At 34.2% G+C, this 18,758-nt stretch overlaps 1 protein-coding gene across 2 annotated transcripts in view; it reads left to right on the forward strand.

Moving 5' to 3' along the window:
* ATRNL1 (attractin like 1) overlaps window positions 1–18,758 on the forward strand; it is a 706,327-nt gene that overhangs the window by 87,798 nt on the left and 599,771 nt on the right. For both annotated transcript variants that reach the window (XM_049697036.1, XM_049697035.1), the window contains exon 9: window positions 3,092–3,275. In XM_049697036.1, the coding sequence (XP_049552993.1) occupies window positions 3,092–3,275 (184 nt within the window). The remainder of the gene's footprint in view (window positions 1–3,091; window positions 3,276–18,758) is intronic.

Here is an 18,758-nt window from a genome sequence, read left to right on the forward strand (position 1 = left end):
TGTGGGGTATAGAATTCTACTTTGATAGTTATTTTTTGGTATAGAATTCTGGGTTAATAATTCTCAGTAGTTTAAAAGTGTAACTTCACTGTCTTCTGACTTGCATGCTTTCTGTTGAGAAGTCAAGTGGCATTCTTATTTTTGTTCTGCTTGTGCATCTTAATCACTTCATGCTATTCCTTGGCGTGGGTTTCTTTATTTCTTTTTTTTTTTCTCCTGCTTGTATACCATTGACCTTCTTTGTTTTGTGGATTTATAGATTTCATTAAATTTGAGAAACTATTTTTTCAAACATCATTTCTGTCTACCTTACCACCACACTTCTTGGACTTCTATCATAGTAGATTAGACTACTTGACATTGTCATACAGGTCCCTGATATTCTGTTCATTTTTTTTCAGGGTTTTTGTTTGTTTTTTTCTGTGCTTCATTTTGGATAGTTTCTATTTCTATATTTTAAATTCATTGTTCTTTTCTCCCAGAGTATCTAACCTTGTGTTAATTCTATACAATGTATTTTTCATTTCCAGGAGTTCTGTTTGAGTCTTTTTTATCTTCCATTTTTCCCTTATCATGTTCATGTTTTCTGTAACATTATTGAACATATTTGAGTATATTTACAATAGCTTTTTTACAATAGCTTTTAATTCTGTCGTCCTTGTTATTTCTGTCTCTATTGATTGATTTTTCTTCTTGTTATGGGTCATATTTTCTTTGCCCTCTGTGCCTGTTAATTTTTTAATGCATTTTGAGCATTGTATGTTTTTACCTTGTTGGCTGCTGGACTTTGCTGTATTCCTTTAAAGAGTGTTGGACTTTGTACTAACATGGGGTTAAGCTTCCAGTGTAAGCATTTTGGGGGATTGCTTCTGAGGTCTGTTAAAGTGGATCCAGAGCAACTTTTAGTTTATGCCATCATTGTTTTTAAGAACAAATTGAAACCTAAATGAGTCACAATGTAGAGTTACTTAAATAAGTTATGTATCATCAATACAATGGAATTTAGCTGATAAAAAATGAAAAATGGGACCTGAAAAGATGTCCCAGATGTTAAGTGAAAAAATAGTTGTAAAATAGCATGATTTTTTGGTACAGATATTTACAGGTATGTATGTACATGCAAGTCATATACATTTGTTTTGTATATTGTAATAAAACATTCAGAATTATAGTTTGAAAATATTCTGAACATAACAATTTGTGAAAAATACCTCTAGATAGTGGGCTAGAGCAGAAGGTAACATTCACTTTTGCATTATACAACGTTTTATTGCTACAATATTTTTTGATAAGAAGTATATTTATCTTTTTTTGTTAAAAAGAGAGTGAATAAAAACATAAAAACCTTCAGTTTGGCTATATATATATATGGCTTTAATAAGTGTTTGAAGTATATTAAAGAAATTGTTCCTAAGTTATTATTAACTTCATTCTTTGGAAATTACTTCCAAAATGTAATGCCCATTAGTTGCAAGAGTACTCTGAAATTTCTTCAAATATGTTTAGTTTTCTCTAAGTAAAATTGGCTTTAACAACCCTTTTTGATACTTCTTTTATACTTCTTTTATGACTACTTTTATGACTGTTGAAGTATCACATTCTACACTACCTTAAAATTGTATAAGTGTGAAGAATTTTTAAGTATCATCTTTATTTTCTGTTATTTGCTTTGAGTATTTTCAGTGAGTTGTCTAGTATGACAAAGTTGAGGTGAAAAGTTAGGGGGAAGATGGAAGTGTGGTCCGGGTGGATATTTAAAGACTAATAATAGATTTCTGTAGAGTTGCTCTTTGTAATCTAAATTTTTTAAGGCCAAGGAGATGTGTATTTTCGTCTTATTTTTAAAAACATGTCTTTCATATGATTGGGGCTTGTTTTAGTGAATTTGCTGTAGAAATAAGAGTCCCTTCTAGATATATCAAGCAGAATGGGAACTTAATATAGGGAGTTAATTACCAAAATACTAGAGACACCAAAATGAGGGGATCACCCAGAAATCTGGAGCTGCTACATACCCAGGCTGGAGCTTAGGACCACATCTGTAATTGAGCTACTTACTGTAGGTGCTACTGCTGCCACTGCGCAGGTGGTACCCCTGCTGCTGTTGCTATAAAACCACCACTGCCGTTACCTACTGTAGTCACCTACCTGTTCCTTCTGTTAGAGAAGAAAGCAGAATCTTTCTTCCTTTTGCCTTCTAAGCTCTCCCCAGTACTTTCATTGGTGGAACCTGACGGTAACACATCTGTCAGCAAGTCTTGGAAATTTAATTTTTAGGTTTTTATCAATAATACAAAGCACTCTTAGAAGGGACAGTGGGACTCATAACCAAGAGATAAAAGACCAGCAGAGTGCTAAAAATTGTTAAGGGCAAGAGTCATATCTTAATTTTAGTCTTTGTAATATCAGTGACTAAACTCAGAGCCTGTGACATAATAGGCTCTCATAAACTATTTGTTAAGTCTTTTTTTTCAGGTTTGTTTACAAATACAGAAATGTATGTGAGAATAAAGTTTTCATTTTCTCTCTCACATACAAAAATTAGGTATTTTCAATATTTCAGAGTTTAATTAAAATTTGCAAAAAGACCAGTCTTACTTACCTTCAATTCCTAGCACCCAACATAGTAACTAACTAGCACATATTTATTTATTTTTAAAATAAATTTATTTATTTATTTTGGATGCATTGGCTCTTTGTTGTGGTGCGCGGGCTTCTCATTGTGGTGGCTTCTCTTGTTGCGGAGCATGGGCTCTAGGCACACGGGCTTCAGTAGTTGTGGCACGTGGGCTCAATAGTTGTGTCTCACGGACTCTAGAGTGCAGGCTCAGTAGTTGTGGCACATGAGCTTAGTTGCTCTGTGGCATGTGGGATCTTCCCAGACCAGGGATTGAACCCGTGTGCCCTGCATTGGCAGGCAGATTCTTAACCACCTAGCACATATTTAATAATGTTTTTTAATTAAATGATTATTAGGTATACTTTACTCATAAAATGTGGTATGAGAATGAACTTGTTGGTAGTTTGGTGGTATATTAGTTTTATTTCTAAATACTATTTGAGTTCATGATTTATCTTCTTTCTCTTACAGCATCAAACACTTGGCTTGTTCCGGAAACTAAAGGAGCTATTGTTCAAGGTGGATATGGCCATACCAGTGTGTATGATGAAATAACAAAGTCCATTTATGTTCATGGAGGCTATAAAGCATTACCAGGCAACAAATATGGATTGGTAGATGACCTTTATAAGTATGAAGTTAACACTAAGACTTGGTGAGTAGATTGGGCAGAAGTACGTTGTACATCTTGTACTCGTCATTTCACATATGCCAGAGTTTCTCTAGGGTACATACCTAAAAGTGAAATTGCTGTATGTGAGGATATTCACATCCTTAACTTTACTACCCGTTGCCTAATTGCTTCTCAAGTCACTGTGATAATGTACACTTCCACCAGCAGGGTATAAGTGTCCTTGTTTCTTCGTAGTCTCACCAATGCTTGGTAATTATGAGGATATTTTCCTTTTGCCAGTGCAGTGGATATGAATGGTATTGTACTGATATTTTAATGTGCATACCCTGATTGCTATAGTGAATAAGCATATTTTTATGTGTTCATTTGCACTCGTGTTTTCTATTTAGTGAATTGCTTATTGATTTTTCTAGGTATACAAGTTTTAAAATAGAATTCTTGTTGTACTCATTTTCTTTTGTAGGGCCTGGGAAGTGACCCCCTTTTTGTTTTTAAACACTAAACATTCTTTTAAACTTATATGAAATTACTTCATATGTTTAAATGAAATACAGTTTTCCACCAAATTGTGATTTGTTCTATCCTCTTCACTGTCACTTTCAAACATATATTGTAATTTACACTTTATTTAAAAAAAGGAAGATGAAATTAAAAAAATGAAGACTTTTCCTTTGGGTAATTTTCCTAATTTTCATTTTTTTAGTTTAATAAAATGCAGTATTATATTTTAGTAGATAGGCTACCTTGCTGAGCTATTAGTAAATGTGTGTTTAGAGAAATTCTTTTTCAATGGGGAAATGGATTATTCTGGACTACTATTTCCACTGAGAAAAATTAGGAGTTACATCTTTTTAAGGCATCATAGGACTATAAAGACAGTCCTATTTGTTGGTCAAGATTAAGGAGAGGTAGAATGAAAAGGGAGGTATGATTGGCATTTTGCACAACTTTTGTCCTTGAGACAATTATAAATCCTGAAAACTGCCTGAGAAACTGAGCAGAGCTTTCGTCAATCAATATGGAGGACCAAAGTGGATTTCTAGGTGTGCCAAGGAATAGGGGTCTTGTTACACACTTCACAATGTAGTCTGGTTCCTGAAGTTCTAAACCTATGAGTGAGTATAAACTTATCTTTGAATCATCATGGTCTTTCATTTGTTTTGGTGCTCTGCCCATAGTCTAACTTGTGGCAGAGCAAAAGTAAATCCTCTCTTGAGGAAGACAGTATCATACAGAGCCTCAAATTATTTCATATACAATATTTGTTACAAAACAAAAAATAAGGTTTAGGAAAAGAAAAGCCATGAAAAAAACCCAGCCATTTGAAATATACCTATAGGATAATGGCATTTTCAGACAGAAATATTAAAATAATTAGGATTTTATGATGAAGGAATTAAAATATAAGGTAGGAAAATATTAACAGACAACTGGAAACGTTTACTAAAGAATGAAATGGAAGTTATAGAAATGGAAAGTAGATTAAATGAATTAAGAATTCTTTGGATATGTTTACAGCAGGTTAGACACAGCTGAGGGGGGATTAATGAAATGGAAGATGGGTCAGAAGGAAATACCCATGTTGAAATAAAGAAAGACAAAGAATGAAAAATAAAACAGGGAAAGAAATATAAGGGACTTGTGGAAATGTTCTAACATGCATATAATTGAGGTCCAGAAGAAGAGGATTGAGAAGATAATGTGGAGCATTGTTTGAAGTCTTAAATGACTGAGAATTTTCAAAAGTGACAAAGGATAGCTAGCTACAAATTGAAGAAATTCTTTGAGTACCAAGGGGGTGAGTACAAAGAAACTTACACCTAGAAATATCACTGTAAAACTTATGAAAACCCAAATAGAATTAGAAAAGCAGCCAGAGGGGAAAAACGCATATTCTCTTTAAAGAAGCAACACTAAGACTGACAACTGGTTTTTTAACTGAAAAACCGGAATCTAGAAGACATGGTGTCTTCAAATGGCTGAAGGAAAATATCAGTCCAAAGTTCTTCACCCAGTGAAAAACCCTTAAAAAATGGAAGGAAAACATGGACTTTTCAGAAAAACAAGATGAATTTGACAGCAGCAGACCTGCAATACAGCAAACACTAAATAAATAAAGAAAATGCTAAATAGATCTTCAAAATATTGACGTCGAAGAAAAATGATCCTAGATACTAGAAGGAAGAGAGAAATGGAAAGGGTATATTTAAGTGATTATTTATTATATAATACTATAATAGTAATAGAGGCTTAAATATATACAAAATTTAAATGGATGATAATAGCAGCACATAAATCAGGAAGAAGGGTAAATGGTGTTCAACATTACTAAGGTCCTTGTATCATATGGGAATTGATAAAAAACTAATTTATAGTAGACATTAATAGTTAAGGATTTATACTGTAATCATTAGGTAACAACAAAAAATAAAAGTAAAACACTGTATATCCAACAGGTGAGTAAAGGGAAAAATGAGAATAGTACTTAATGCATTTGGAAGAAAACAAGAAAGGAATAGAAAGGGAACAAAGTAAAGTTGGGAGAAATATAAAGGAAGATGGTATATTTAACTCCAAATATGTCATAATTATACTAAATGTGAGGAAGTAAATATTCCAGTTACACTGAATGTAGGAGACAAATATTCCAGTCAAAGCTAAAGATTTTTGGACTGGGTATAAAAATAAAACCTAGCCCTATGCTGCTTAGAAAATATACAAAAAGTATAAAAGTATTTATACATCATTTGGGTTCACTCTAAGAATATAAGGTAAATTAAAAATTCATAAAATCAGAGTAATTAACACATTAAAAGAATAAAGAAGTGAAGGCATATAATCTTCTCAAATGTTGCAAAGGAAAATTTAGATAAAATTTAACAAGTATTCATGATGAAAACTCAAATACAATAGGAATAGAAGCAAACTATTTGTGTGGTAAAACGTACAAACCAATAGAAAAACTTTATTGCAAACATTATAGTGTAATGTTGAAAAATTTTCCTTATGTTTAGGAATGAATAAGAGTGGCTACTATCACTGTTTCTATTCAACATTGTATTGGCATTTCCAGCCAGTGCAATAATACAATTAAAGTTAAAGGGAATAACAGAGTATAAAAGATATATGGGTAATAGGTTGCTTGATATAAGGTCAATATAAAGAAAACCAATCCAATATAATTCTGTATACCAGGAACAATTAGAAAATGATGATTTAAAAGCAATACAATTTTAAATACAATTTAAAAGCAATACCATAAAAACAGTACAGTTTATCATCAGAACATCAACAACCTGAGATGTAAATTTAATGACATATACACAGGATCTTTCCATAGAAAACTCAAAAACCATGTGAGAAATTGAAGACCTAAATAAATGGAAGATACATAATGATAATTAATTGAAACAATATTGTAGAGATACCTATTCTGTCCAAATTGATGTTTAGATTTAACGTAATCCCAAAACAAAATTGCAGAAAGTGTTTTTCTTATAGAAATTGACATGCTTATTTAAAAATTTATATGAAAATGCGAAAGACCAATCATAGCTAAACCAAAACTTTTAGAAGAACAAAGCTGGAAGACTTCTCTACTAGATTTCATGAATTCGAAGCTACAGTAATTAAGTGTTGCTGCAAAGATAGCGACATAGACCATTGTAGCAAATAGGAGTTCCCCAGACAGACCTACACATTTATTGGCACTTAGTGTAACAAAGTTGGCACTACAGAGTCGTTTTTTCAATAAATTATTCTGGGCCAATTGGTATACAATTGAAAGAAATGAATTTGGGGCCCTGCTTCAAATCATACACAAATTAGTTTCAGATCAATTGTAAATCTAAGTATGGAATGTAAAATAATAAATATTGTAGAAGATAACGGGTAAATATCTTTGCTTTTATTGGCAAAGAAAGACTTTAAAAATAGTATTTAAATAATACTCTTAATAAAGGAAAAATGATAGACTGAACTATGTATGTCTAAAAAATATCACTGAGAAGGTGAAAAGGCAAGCTGCAGTGTAGGAGATATTTGCAACACGTAAAGTCAACAAAGGTCTCTATTCCCGAATATGTAGAGAAGTACTACAGATCAACAAGAAAATGTCAGATGACTCAAGAGAAAATGGGCAAGCGACTTGAACGAAAGGATATCCAAATGACCAAAACGCATTTTAAAAGTTGCTCAACCTTATTAGCCACAGGGTAATTTAAATTCAGGTACCACTACACATCCACTTAAATGGTTAAAATTTACAATATTGATAATCCAAGTGTGTATAAACCAGTAGAAGCATTTGAAAAACCTTTTGACAGTTTCTCCTAAATTTGAATACATTCACACACCCATATGTAATGTATATACCCTATGAAATAATTATTTTAGTTATATATTCAACAAATGCATATATGTATGCAGTACAAATATAGTATACATATATACTATATTTCAGACACTCATTATGCAGAGAAATTGTCAAGGATAAACATCATGAATAGCGTGTTCATCAGTATTTAGTAGAATATAAGTAACTAATAACATATTTATAAAATTGTCTTATATCATTTTCCAAAACCTCTGACAGCTACATTTTTAGGAAATCACAAAAACTTGATAGTTTAATAAACTAGCTTTGAATACTTTAATGTAAAAATAAGTCTCATTATACCAAATTTAAGAAGCTAGAAGAAATCATTTCATGTAACCAGATTAGCATTAATATGAAAACATATTTCAAGTATATATGATTGCAAAGATTTTTTAAAGTACAGAATTAATATAGTACCACCGAAGCACTATCTAAAACATCCTGTATTTATAGGAATTCCCATTTCTCAAAAATGATTCCTTTTGTATTGTTAGGATGTTTTATTAATTAGTACTGTATTATCCTTTGCTAAGAGACTTTTAATTTGCTGTAATGATTTTGAGTACCAGGGCCATTATGGTCTTGATTTGTTAGTCTTGTTAGATGAGGTGTCTCATAACGTTTTTTGCACATATATGTTTGTAGAGCTTGTAGTAGGAGCCCACATCTTCATTTTTTTCTTCTCTGTCAAGGGTTTTCTGTGATAGTAGAGACCTCAAATTTTCTTGTCCTATTGTTGAAGTCGTTTTCTCTATTATTGTGTTTCTTTAAAACACAATAATAAGAGCACAATATGTTTTAACACATAAGGAACATATTAAACATTATCATTTACAACTTGCAACTGTAATTATAAATTTGGTATTTTTTCCAGTTTTTTCAAGTTAAAAAAAAGATTTCAACTATACTTCTAGAAATACTAAAAAAGAAAAGTGGTGAGTCTAATGTTTCCTCATGATTAGATTCAGGGTTTGCATTTTGATCACTAAAGTTTGCATTTTAGATCACTAAAATGTGTTCTATGAATTTTTTTTTTTTTGGGGAAAAAACTTTTACTGAAATAAAATTCATATAACATAAAATTCTCCATTGTAATCATTTCAAGTGTACAATTCAGTGGTTTTTAGTATATCCATAGTGTTATGCAACCATCAATAATTCCAGAACATTTCCATCACCGCAAAAAGAAATCCTATACTTTCCTATACCCTTTCCCTCCATTTCCTGGAAACCGGTAACCTACTTTCTGTTTCTATAGATTTGCCTATTCTCAATATTTCATATAAATGGAATGTACAGTATGTGACATTTTGCATCTGGCTTCTTTCACTTAGCATAATTTTTCAGGGTTCATCCATGCTGTAGTATATTTCTGTACTTAATTCTTTTTTATGGCTGAATAATATTCCATTGTATGAATATACCTCATATTGTTAATCCACTCATCAGTTGATGGACATTTGGGTTGTTTTCACTTTGGACTATTTTGAATGAGGCTGCTATGGACTTTCATGCAGAGGTTAACTTTCGTATCTTGGTTAAAGTAATGGTTAAAGTGTTTCCAGGTTTCTCCACTGTAAAGATACAATTTTTCCTTTTTAAATTAATAAACGCCGTGTGGAGATACTTTGAGACTATGTAAATATTTTGTTTCTCATTAAACTTTTACACACTAGTTTTAGCATCTATTGATCATTCTTGTTATCACTGTGATGGTGACCAAATGGTGATATTGTAATATTATTCCTTGTAAATATCCCAGGTTGTGTGTTCACTTATATCAGTATCAATTGATGGATTTTTATTTTAATCAATGTTCTATTATCAATTACTATTCTTTATTTTGGTGTTCAAAGTGTCCCAGATTTGGCCATTGTGAGCTTCTTTCAGTAAGACTCCTCTATTCTTTAGACATGTCCCCAGTCACTCTAGTGCATTTCTACACTTTCTGGCACAGATGCAAAAAAAAAAAAAAAAAAATTTCTGTTTACATCTTGTAGTTTCCCTGCTGGAGTAAGTCATTTCCCCCAAGGAACCTAGATTACTTTTAGTAGAGAATGGTATTTAAAAACCAAGATTAGGGGACTAGGTATGTTTATTACTTTTTGATGTGTTTATAGACCCTATCAGAAGATGGAGCCAGAAAATTTACAAAGACACACATGTTTATACTTATTTATAGAAGTGGGTATATTGCTCTGTCTCTGTATATATGTCTGTCTGTCTAAACCCTGTCTGTCTAAACTGCATAATGATGTAATACAACATGACAGGATTTATTTTAGACCTGTCTTCCATATTTGTAAATTCCTTTAGAAAGTGAGAAACCCGGATCCCACTTTACAATTCATATATTTTAAAAAATTATCTGCTTACCAGGTACTAAGGGTAGGGTTTATTTATTGCAGTAAAGATATCATATCTGGAAAAGCAACTGCAGATTTTATCACCACCATTTTATTTTGTTGTCCTTTAATTAATAGACTTTAGTTTTTAGAACAGTTTTAGGTTAAAGAAAAGTGAGCAAAAGGTATGGAGATTTCCCCAATACTACCACATCTTCCCCGCCCCAAGTCCCTCTATTATTAACATCTTGCATTAGTGTGGTACGTTTGTTACAATTGATGAGTCAATATTGATACATTATTATTAACTAAAGTCCATAGATTACATTAGGATTTACTTTTGTGTTGTTGGTCCAGTGGGTTTGCACCATGTATAATGACATATTCCACTGCTACTGTATCATATAGAATAGTTTCAATTGCTCTAGAAATCATTTGTGCTCATCTCCCTCTCTCCCTGCCCAACCTCTGGCAACCACTGATATTTTTACTGTCTTCATTGTTTTTGCCTTTACCAGAATGTTATATAGTTGGAATCATACAGTATAAATCCTTTTTTAGATTGGCTTCTTTCACTTAGATTGCTAAGTGCATTTAGATTGCATTTAAGGTTCCTCCAAATCTTTTCATGGCTTAATAGCCCATTTCTTTTATCACTGAATAATGTTCTGTTGTATGGATGTGGTACAGTTGTTTATCCATTCACCTGTTGAAGAACATCTTGGTTGTTTCCAAGTTTTGACAGTTATGAATAAAGTTGCTATAAACATCCACTTGCAGTTTTTTGTGTGGACATAAAATTTCAACCAATGAGTGCAATTGTTGGATTGTGTGGTAAGAGTGTTTATTTTTATGAGTATGTTTAGTTCTGTAAGAGTGGTTGTACTGTTTTTCATTCCCACCAGCAATGAATGTTGCTCTGCATCCTTGCTAGCATTTGGTGTCAGTGTTTTGAATTTTATCCGTTCTAATAGGTAGTGGTATTTCATTGTTTTAAGTTGTAATTCCCTAATGACCTATAATGAGCATTTTTCCATATGCTTATTTTGCCATCTGTGTGTCTTCTTTGGTATCTGTTCAGACCTTTTGCCAAATTTAATTGAGTTGTTTGTTTTCTAATCATTGAGTTTTAAGAGTTCTTTTTATATTTTGGATTCAGTTCCTTTATCAGGTATTTGCTACAAATATTTTCTCCGAGTCTGTGGCTTACTGTTTCATTCTCCGAATGGTGTCTTTCACAGAGTCAAGGTTTTTAATTTTAATGAAACCCAGCTTATCATTTTTTTCTTTCATGATTTGTGCTTTTGGTGCTGTATCTAAAAAGTCATCAGTAAACTCACGGTCACCCAGATTTTCTTCTATATTATCTTCTAGGAGTTTTATAGTTTTCATTTTACATTTAGGCCTATGATTCATTTTGTGTTAATTTTTGTAGAAGGTGTAAGATCTGTCAAACTCCTTTTTTTTTTTTGCATGTGGATGTCCAGTTGTTTCAGCACCATTTATTGAAATGACTGTCCTCTCTCTCTTGAGTTGTTTTTGTTCTTTTGTCAGAAGTTAGTTGACTATTTGTGAGTCTATTTCTGGGCTTATTTTTCTGTTCCATTGATCTATGTGTCTGTTCTCTCCCCAGTACCACACTGTTTTTATTATTGTAGCTTTATAGTAAGTCTTGAAGTCAAGTAGCGTTAGTTCTGTGAATTTATTCCTCTCTCTCAGTATTGTGTTGGCTATTCTTCTGAGAATTTTGATGGGATTGCATTGAATATATAGACTAAGCTGGGAAGAACTGACATCTTGACAGTAGTGAATCGTCCTATCCATGTATTATATATGGCCTACCCCTTTATTTATCTCTTTGATTTCTTTCATCAAAGTTTTGTAATTTTCCCAATATAGATCTTAGACATATTTTGTTAGATTTATACCTATTTCAGTTTTGTGCGGGTGCTATATAAGTGTTGTGTCTTTATTTCAGGTATAAGTTGTTCATTGTTAATATGTAAGAAAGCGATTGACTTTCGCATATTAACCTCATATCCTACAACCTTGCCATAATTACTTATTAGTTCCAGGAGTGTTTTTTTTTTTTGTTGTTGTTGTTGATTGTTTGGGATTTCTTACATAGGCCATCATGTCATGTGTGAAAAAAGACAGTTTTATTTATTCCTTACCATTTTGTATATCTTTTATTCCCTTTTCTTGTCTTATTGCACTAACTAGGACTTCCAGTAAAATGTTGAATAGGAGTGGTGAGAGAGTATATCTTGCCTTGCTCTTTCTTAGAATGAAAACATCTTTCCATTTTCTTGCCATTAGTATAATTGTTTTTTTAATAGATCTTTATTGGAGTATAATTGCTTCACAATACTGTGTTAGTTTCTGTTGCACAACAAAATGAATCAGCCATATGCATACACATGTCCTACTCTTGAGCCTCCCTCCCATCCACCCTATCCCACCCTTCTAGGTCATCACAAAGCACTGAGCTGACCTCCCTGTGGTATGCTGCTGCTTCCACCAACCATTTTACATTTGGTAGTGTATGTATGTCGATGCTACTCTCCCTTCTCCTCAGCTTTGCCCTCCCACCCCATGTCCTCAAGTCCATTTTCTATGTCTGTCACTTTTCCTGCCCTGAAACTAGGTTCAGCAGTACCATTTTTTTTTTTTTTTACATTCCATATATATGTGTTAGCATATGGTATTGGTTTTTCTCTTTCTGACTTACTTCACTCTGTATGACAGACTCTAGGTCCATCCACCTCACTACAAATAACTCAATTTCATTTCTTTGTATGCCTGAGTAATATTCCAGTGTATATATGTGCTACATCTTCTTTATCCATTCATCTGTCGATGGACATTTAGGTTGGTTCCATGTCCTGGCTATTGTAAATAGTGCTGCAATGAACATTGTGGTACATGTCTCTTTTTGAATTATGGTTTTCTCAGGGTATATGCCCACTAGTGGGATTGCTGGGTCATATGGTAGTTCTATTTTTAGTTTTTTAAGGAACCTCCATACTGTTCTCCATAGTCGCTGTATCAATTTACATTCCCACCAACAGTGCAAGAGGGTTCCCTTTTCTCCACACCCTCTCCAGCATTTGTTGTTTGTAGATTTTTTTCATGATGGCCATTCTGACTGGTGTGAAGTGATGCCTCGTTCTAGTTTTGATTTGCATTTCTCTAATAATTAGTGTTGTTGAGCATCTTTTCATTTGCCTCTTGGCCATCTGTATGTCTTCCTTGGTGAAATGTCTAGGTATTCTGCCCATTTTTTAACTGGATTGTTTGTTTTTTTGATATTGAGCTTCATGAGCTGTTTGTATATTTTTGAGATCAATCCTTTGTCTGTTGTTTCATTTGCAAATATTTTCTCCCATTCTGAGGGTTATCTTTTTGTCTTCTTTATTGCTTCCTTTTCTGTGCAAAGGCTTTTAAGTTTAGTTAAGTCCTATTTGTTTATTTTTGTTTTTATTTCCATTACTCTAGGAGGTGGGTCAAAAAAGATCTTGCTGAGGTTTATGTCAAAGAGTGTTTTTCCTATGTTTTCCTCTAAGAGTTTTATAGTGTCTGGTCTTACATTTAAGTCTTTAATCCATTTTGAGTTTATTTTTGTGTATGGTGTTAGGTAGTGTTCTAGTTTCATTCTTTCACATATAGCTGTCCAGTTTTCCCAGCACCACTGGGAAAGAGGCTGTCTTTTCTCCATTGTATGTTCTTGCCTCCTTTGTTGTAAATTAGGTGCCCATATGTGCGTGAGTTTATCTCTGGGCATTCTGTCTTGTACCATTGATCTATATTTCTGTTTGTGTGCCAGTACCATACTGTCTTGATTATTGTAGCTTTGTGGTATAATTTGAAGTCAGGGAGACTGATTCCTCCAAGTCCGTTTTTCTTTCTCAAGATTGCTTTGGCTATTCGGGGTCTTTTGTGTTTCCATACGAATTGTAAAATTTTTTGTTCTAATTCTGTGAAGAATGTCATTGGTAGTTTGATAGGGATTGCATTGAATCTGTAGATTGCTTTGGGTAGTATAGTCATTTTCACAATATTGATTCTTCCAATCCAAGAATATGGTATATTTGTCTCTCTGTTTTTGTCATCTTTGATTTCTTTCATCACTGTCTTATAGTCTTCTGAGTACAAGTCTTTCACCTCCTTAGGCAGGTTTATTCCTAGGTATTACATTCTTTTTCTTGCAGTGGTAAACGGGAGTGTTTCCTTAGTTTCTCTTTCTGATTTTTCGTTGTTGGTGTTTAGGAATGCCAGAGATTTATGTGCATTACTTTTGTATCCTGCAACTTACCAAATTCACTGATTAGTTCTAGTAGTTTTCTAGATTTTCTATGTATAGTATCTTGTCATCGGCAAACAGTGACAGTTTTACTTCTTCTTTTTCAGTTTGTATTCCTTTTATTTCTTTTTCTTCTCTGATTGCTGTGGCTAGGACTTCCAAAACTGTTGAATAAGAGTGGTGAGAGTGGACATCCTTGTCTTGTTCCTGATCTTAGTGGAAATGCTTTCAGTTTTTCACCATTGAGTATGATGCTTGCTGTGGGTTTGTCATATATGGCCTTTATTTTGTTGAGGTAGGTTTCCTCTGTGCCCATTTTCTGGAGAGTTTTTATCATAAATCGGTGTTGAATTTTGTCAAAAGCTTTTACTGCATCTATTGAGATGATCATATGGTTTTTATTCCTTAATTTATTAATGTGGTGTATTACATTGATTGATTTGCATACATTGAAGAAACCTTGCATCCCTGGGGTAAATCCCACTTGAGCCTTTTAATGTGCTGTTGGATTCTGTTTTTTAGTATTTTGTTCAGAATTTTTGCATCTGTGTTCATCAGTGATATTGGTCTCTAATTTTCTTTTTTTAATGATATCTTTTTCTGGTTTTGGTATCTGGTGATGGTGGCTTCGTAGAATTAATATGGGAGTGTTTCTCCCTCTGCAATTTTTTGGAAGAGTTTGAGAAGGATCGGTGTTAGCTCTTCTCTAAGTGTTTGATAGAATTTGCCTGTGAAGCCATCTGGTCCTGGACTTTTGTTTGTTGGAAGATTTTTAATTATGGTTTCAGTTTCATTACTTGTGATAGTAATGAAATCTTTTTTCTTTATTCTGCTCCTCGGCAGTTATTTCCACCATTTTGTCTTCCAGCTCACTTATTCATTCTTCTGACTCAGTTATTCTGTTATTGATTCCTTCTAGTGTATTTTTCATTTCAGTTGTTATGTTGTTCATCTCTGTTTGTTTGTTCTTTAGTTCTTCTAGGTCTTTGTTAAACATTTCTTGTATTTTCTCAATCTGTGCCTCCATTCTGTTTTTGAGATTCTGGATTCTCTTTACTATCATTACTCTGAATTCTTTTTCAGGTAGATTGCCTATTTCCTCTTCATTGTAGGTTTTTACCTTGCTCTTTCATTTGTGACATATTTTTTTGCCATCTCTTTCTTTTTTTATGAGTGGGATTGTGTTCCTGTCTTACTGGTTGTTTGGCCTGAGCTTTCCGGCTCTGGTCGGCTACTGGGTAGAGCTGGGTCTTGGTGCTGAGATGAGGAACTCCGTGACCTCACTCAGATGAATATTCCCTGGGGTCTGAGGTTCTCTGTTAGTCCAGTGGTTCGGACTTGGAACTCCCACTGCAGGAACTTTCACCCGACCCTGGGCTCGTGAACCAAGATCCTGCAAGCCGCCTGTGGCGGCCAAAAAAAAAACAAACCCAAAAAAGCCAAGAAAATAACAAAGTAAAAAATAAAATTAGACTAGGAAACTAAGAGATATGTTAGGAAGAATATAAAAATAAAAATATAGATGAATCAACAACTGGGAGGTACAACAGTACCATAATAGTACAAAAGACAAGGGGGGCAGAAATAAAAGGGTGTGGGGGAAGGCCTTGGCTGTGGAGGGTGGAGCCTAAGCAAGGACCAGGTTTGGGCGGTGGGCGGGGCCAATGCTCAGGGCCCACAGGGCTGCAAAAGGCCCTAGGGGCTGTGGGGCATGGGACTTAGGCTCAAGGAACAGAAGGGGCTGAGGCGTACCCCCACCCCTGGTCTCAGAGGGCAGGAACCTTATCTGGGAGCCCAGCATTCTTCCTGGGCTTGAGTGGGCATGGCAAACACCCTCCTCTCCTCTCCTGCTCCTCTAGTCTGGGAGGGCCCCTCCCGCCTACCTCTCCTGATCTCCCTGGCCTCCCTCCTATGCCCCCAAGGACCCATGCAGCCTGGAGGGGAGTTTGGAGGGCAGGGGATCCGCCTGGGAGCTCAGCAGGCTCCCTGGCCCTGAGTGGGTGGGGCAGTCGCCTTCTGCTCCTCTCCTGCTCTTCCCAGAGAGCCCCTCCCACCTGCCTCTCCTGATCTCCCCAGCCTCAGGGGCACTGATCCTGTGTGGCCTCCACTTCTCCTCCCTCCTCAGTCCCCCTACGTCCTACTGGTTCACTTTGGGGTTCCTCCCTTATCCTTGGGTGTCAGAGTCCCCCATTAGCGGCCAGCAGGCGCCCTAGTTGTGGGGAGATGCTAATTCCATGTCTTCCCACACTGACATCTTGACTCAGCCTCTAGTTTTTTTGATAAATTTTTTTTATCAAGGTAAGGAAATGCCCTTCTATTTCTAGAGTTATTATTTCTAGAGTTGAGAGAGTACTTTATATATTCTAGATATAAATCCTTTATCAGATATGTGATTTGCAAATATTTTCTCCCATTCTGTACGTTGTTTTTCACTTTATTTTTAGTGTCCTTTGAAGCTCAGAAATTTTAATTTTTAAGACCATTTTATCTGTTATATATTTTGTCACTTATGCTTTTGGTGTCATATCTAAACATCCATTGCCTAACCCAAGGCAAGGAATATTTACTTCTGTAGTTTCTTCTAAGAGTTTTATCACTTGTAGCTCTTAAATTTAGGCCTTTTATCAATTTTTAGTTAATTTTTGCATATATTGTAAGGGAAGGGTTCAGTTTCTCTCTTTTGTACCTAGATATCCAGTTGCCTTAGCACCATTTGTTGAAAAGAGTATTCTTTCATTTCTTTGAGTTGGCTATCCTGGGCCCTTGAATTTCCACATGAATCACAGGATTAGTTTGTCAATGAGAGAAATATCCAGCTGGGATTTTATAGAGAGTGAGTTGAATCTGTAGATCACTTTGGAGAGTATGGTCATCTTAACAATATTTTGTTTTCCAATCCATGTAAATGGGATATCCTTTCATTTTTTTAGGCTATCTTTAATTTCTCTCTTCAATGTTTTCTAGTTTTCATGGTTTAAATTTAATACTTGTTTCATTAAATTTATTTTAAAATACTTTTTCTTTTTGATACTAATGTAAATTGAATTGTTTTATTATTTTTATCTTGGGATTTTTCACTTCTGGTTTTAGATATACAGTTTATTTTTATTTTATTTTAACCTCCAAACTTGCTAAACTCACTTATTAGTTCTAGCAGTTTTTTGTGGATTTCTTTGAATTTCTATGTATAAGATCATGTCATCTGCAAATAATGAGACTTTTACTTCTTCCTTTCCGATTTAGATGCATTTAATTTTATGGTCTTGCCCATTTTCCTTCTTATAATCTCTAATACAAAGTTGAATAAAAGTGACAAGAGCAAAAATCCTTGTCTTATTCCTGATCTTAGAGGGGGAACATTTAATCTTTTACCATTAAGTATGATGTTAGCTCTGGGTTTTTTTTTTTTTTTTCTTTTTTGTATATATCCTTTGTATTAGGTTTCTATGGCTGCTGTAACAAATTACCACAAACTGTGTAGCTTAAAACAATGGAAAGATATTCTCTCACAGGTCTGGAGGCCAGAAATCCAAAATTAACGTGTGACCACGGCCATGCCCCCTCCAGAAATGCAAGGGGAAATTCCTTTCCTTGCCTCTTCCAGCTTTGGCTGTCAGTATTCCTGGAGTTGTGGCTGAATCATTCCAGTTGCCTCCACAGTTACATTACCTTCTCCTCTTTTCTGTGTGTCTCTTATAAGGACACTTGTCATTGGATTAGGTCCACTGGATAATCCAAGATGAGTTCCTTATCTCAAGATCCTTAATTAAATTACATCTGAAAAGACTCTTTTTCCAAATAAGGTAACATTCACAGGTTCTGGAGATTAGGACATGGATCCATCTTTTGTGGTGGTGCACCATTCAGCCATACCAGATTGAGGAAGTTACCTTCTATCTCTATTTTGTTGGGTGCTTTTTATCATGAAAGGGTGTTGGATTTTTTCTAGGCTCTAGCTGCATCTATTGGGTATATATGCAGAAGTGGGATTGCTGGATCATATTATAGTTCTTGGTAGTTCAATTTTTAATTTTTTCTGGAATGTTCATACTGTTTTCCAAGTTGACCATACCAATTTCCATTCCCACCAATAGTATAGAAGGGTTCCCTTTTCTTCACATTCTTGCAAACACTTATCTTTTTAAAATTAAATTAATTAATTATTTTAAATTGAAATAAAACTGACATAAAACATTGTATTAGTTTTAGGTGTACAACATAATGAATTGTTATATGTATATATTGTAAAATGATTACAACAGTTTAGTTACCACCCATCACATACATAGTTATGAATTATTTCTTTCTTGTAATGAGAACTTTTAAGTACTTAACAACTTTCAAACAGAATACAATATTGTTAACTATAATCACTGTGCTGTATATTACATTCCCAGGACTTATTTGTCTTAAAACTGGAAGTTTGTGCCTTTTGACCACATTTACTCATTTCACCCACCTTCTACCACCTGACTTTG

Source organism: Orcinus orca, chromosome 14 (assembly GCF_937001465.1).
Source record: "Orcinus orca chromosome 14, mOrcOrc1.1, whole genome shotgun sequence".
Taxonomy (NCBI): domain Eukaryota; kingdom Metazoa; phylum Chordata; class Mammalia; order Artiodactyla; family Delphinidae; genus Orcinus; species Orcinus orca.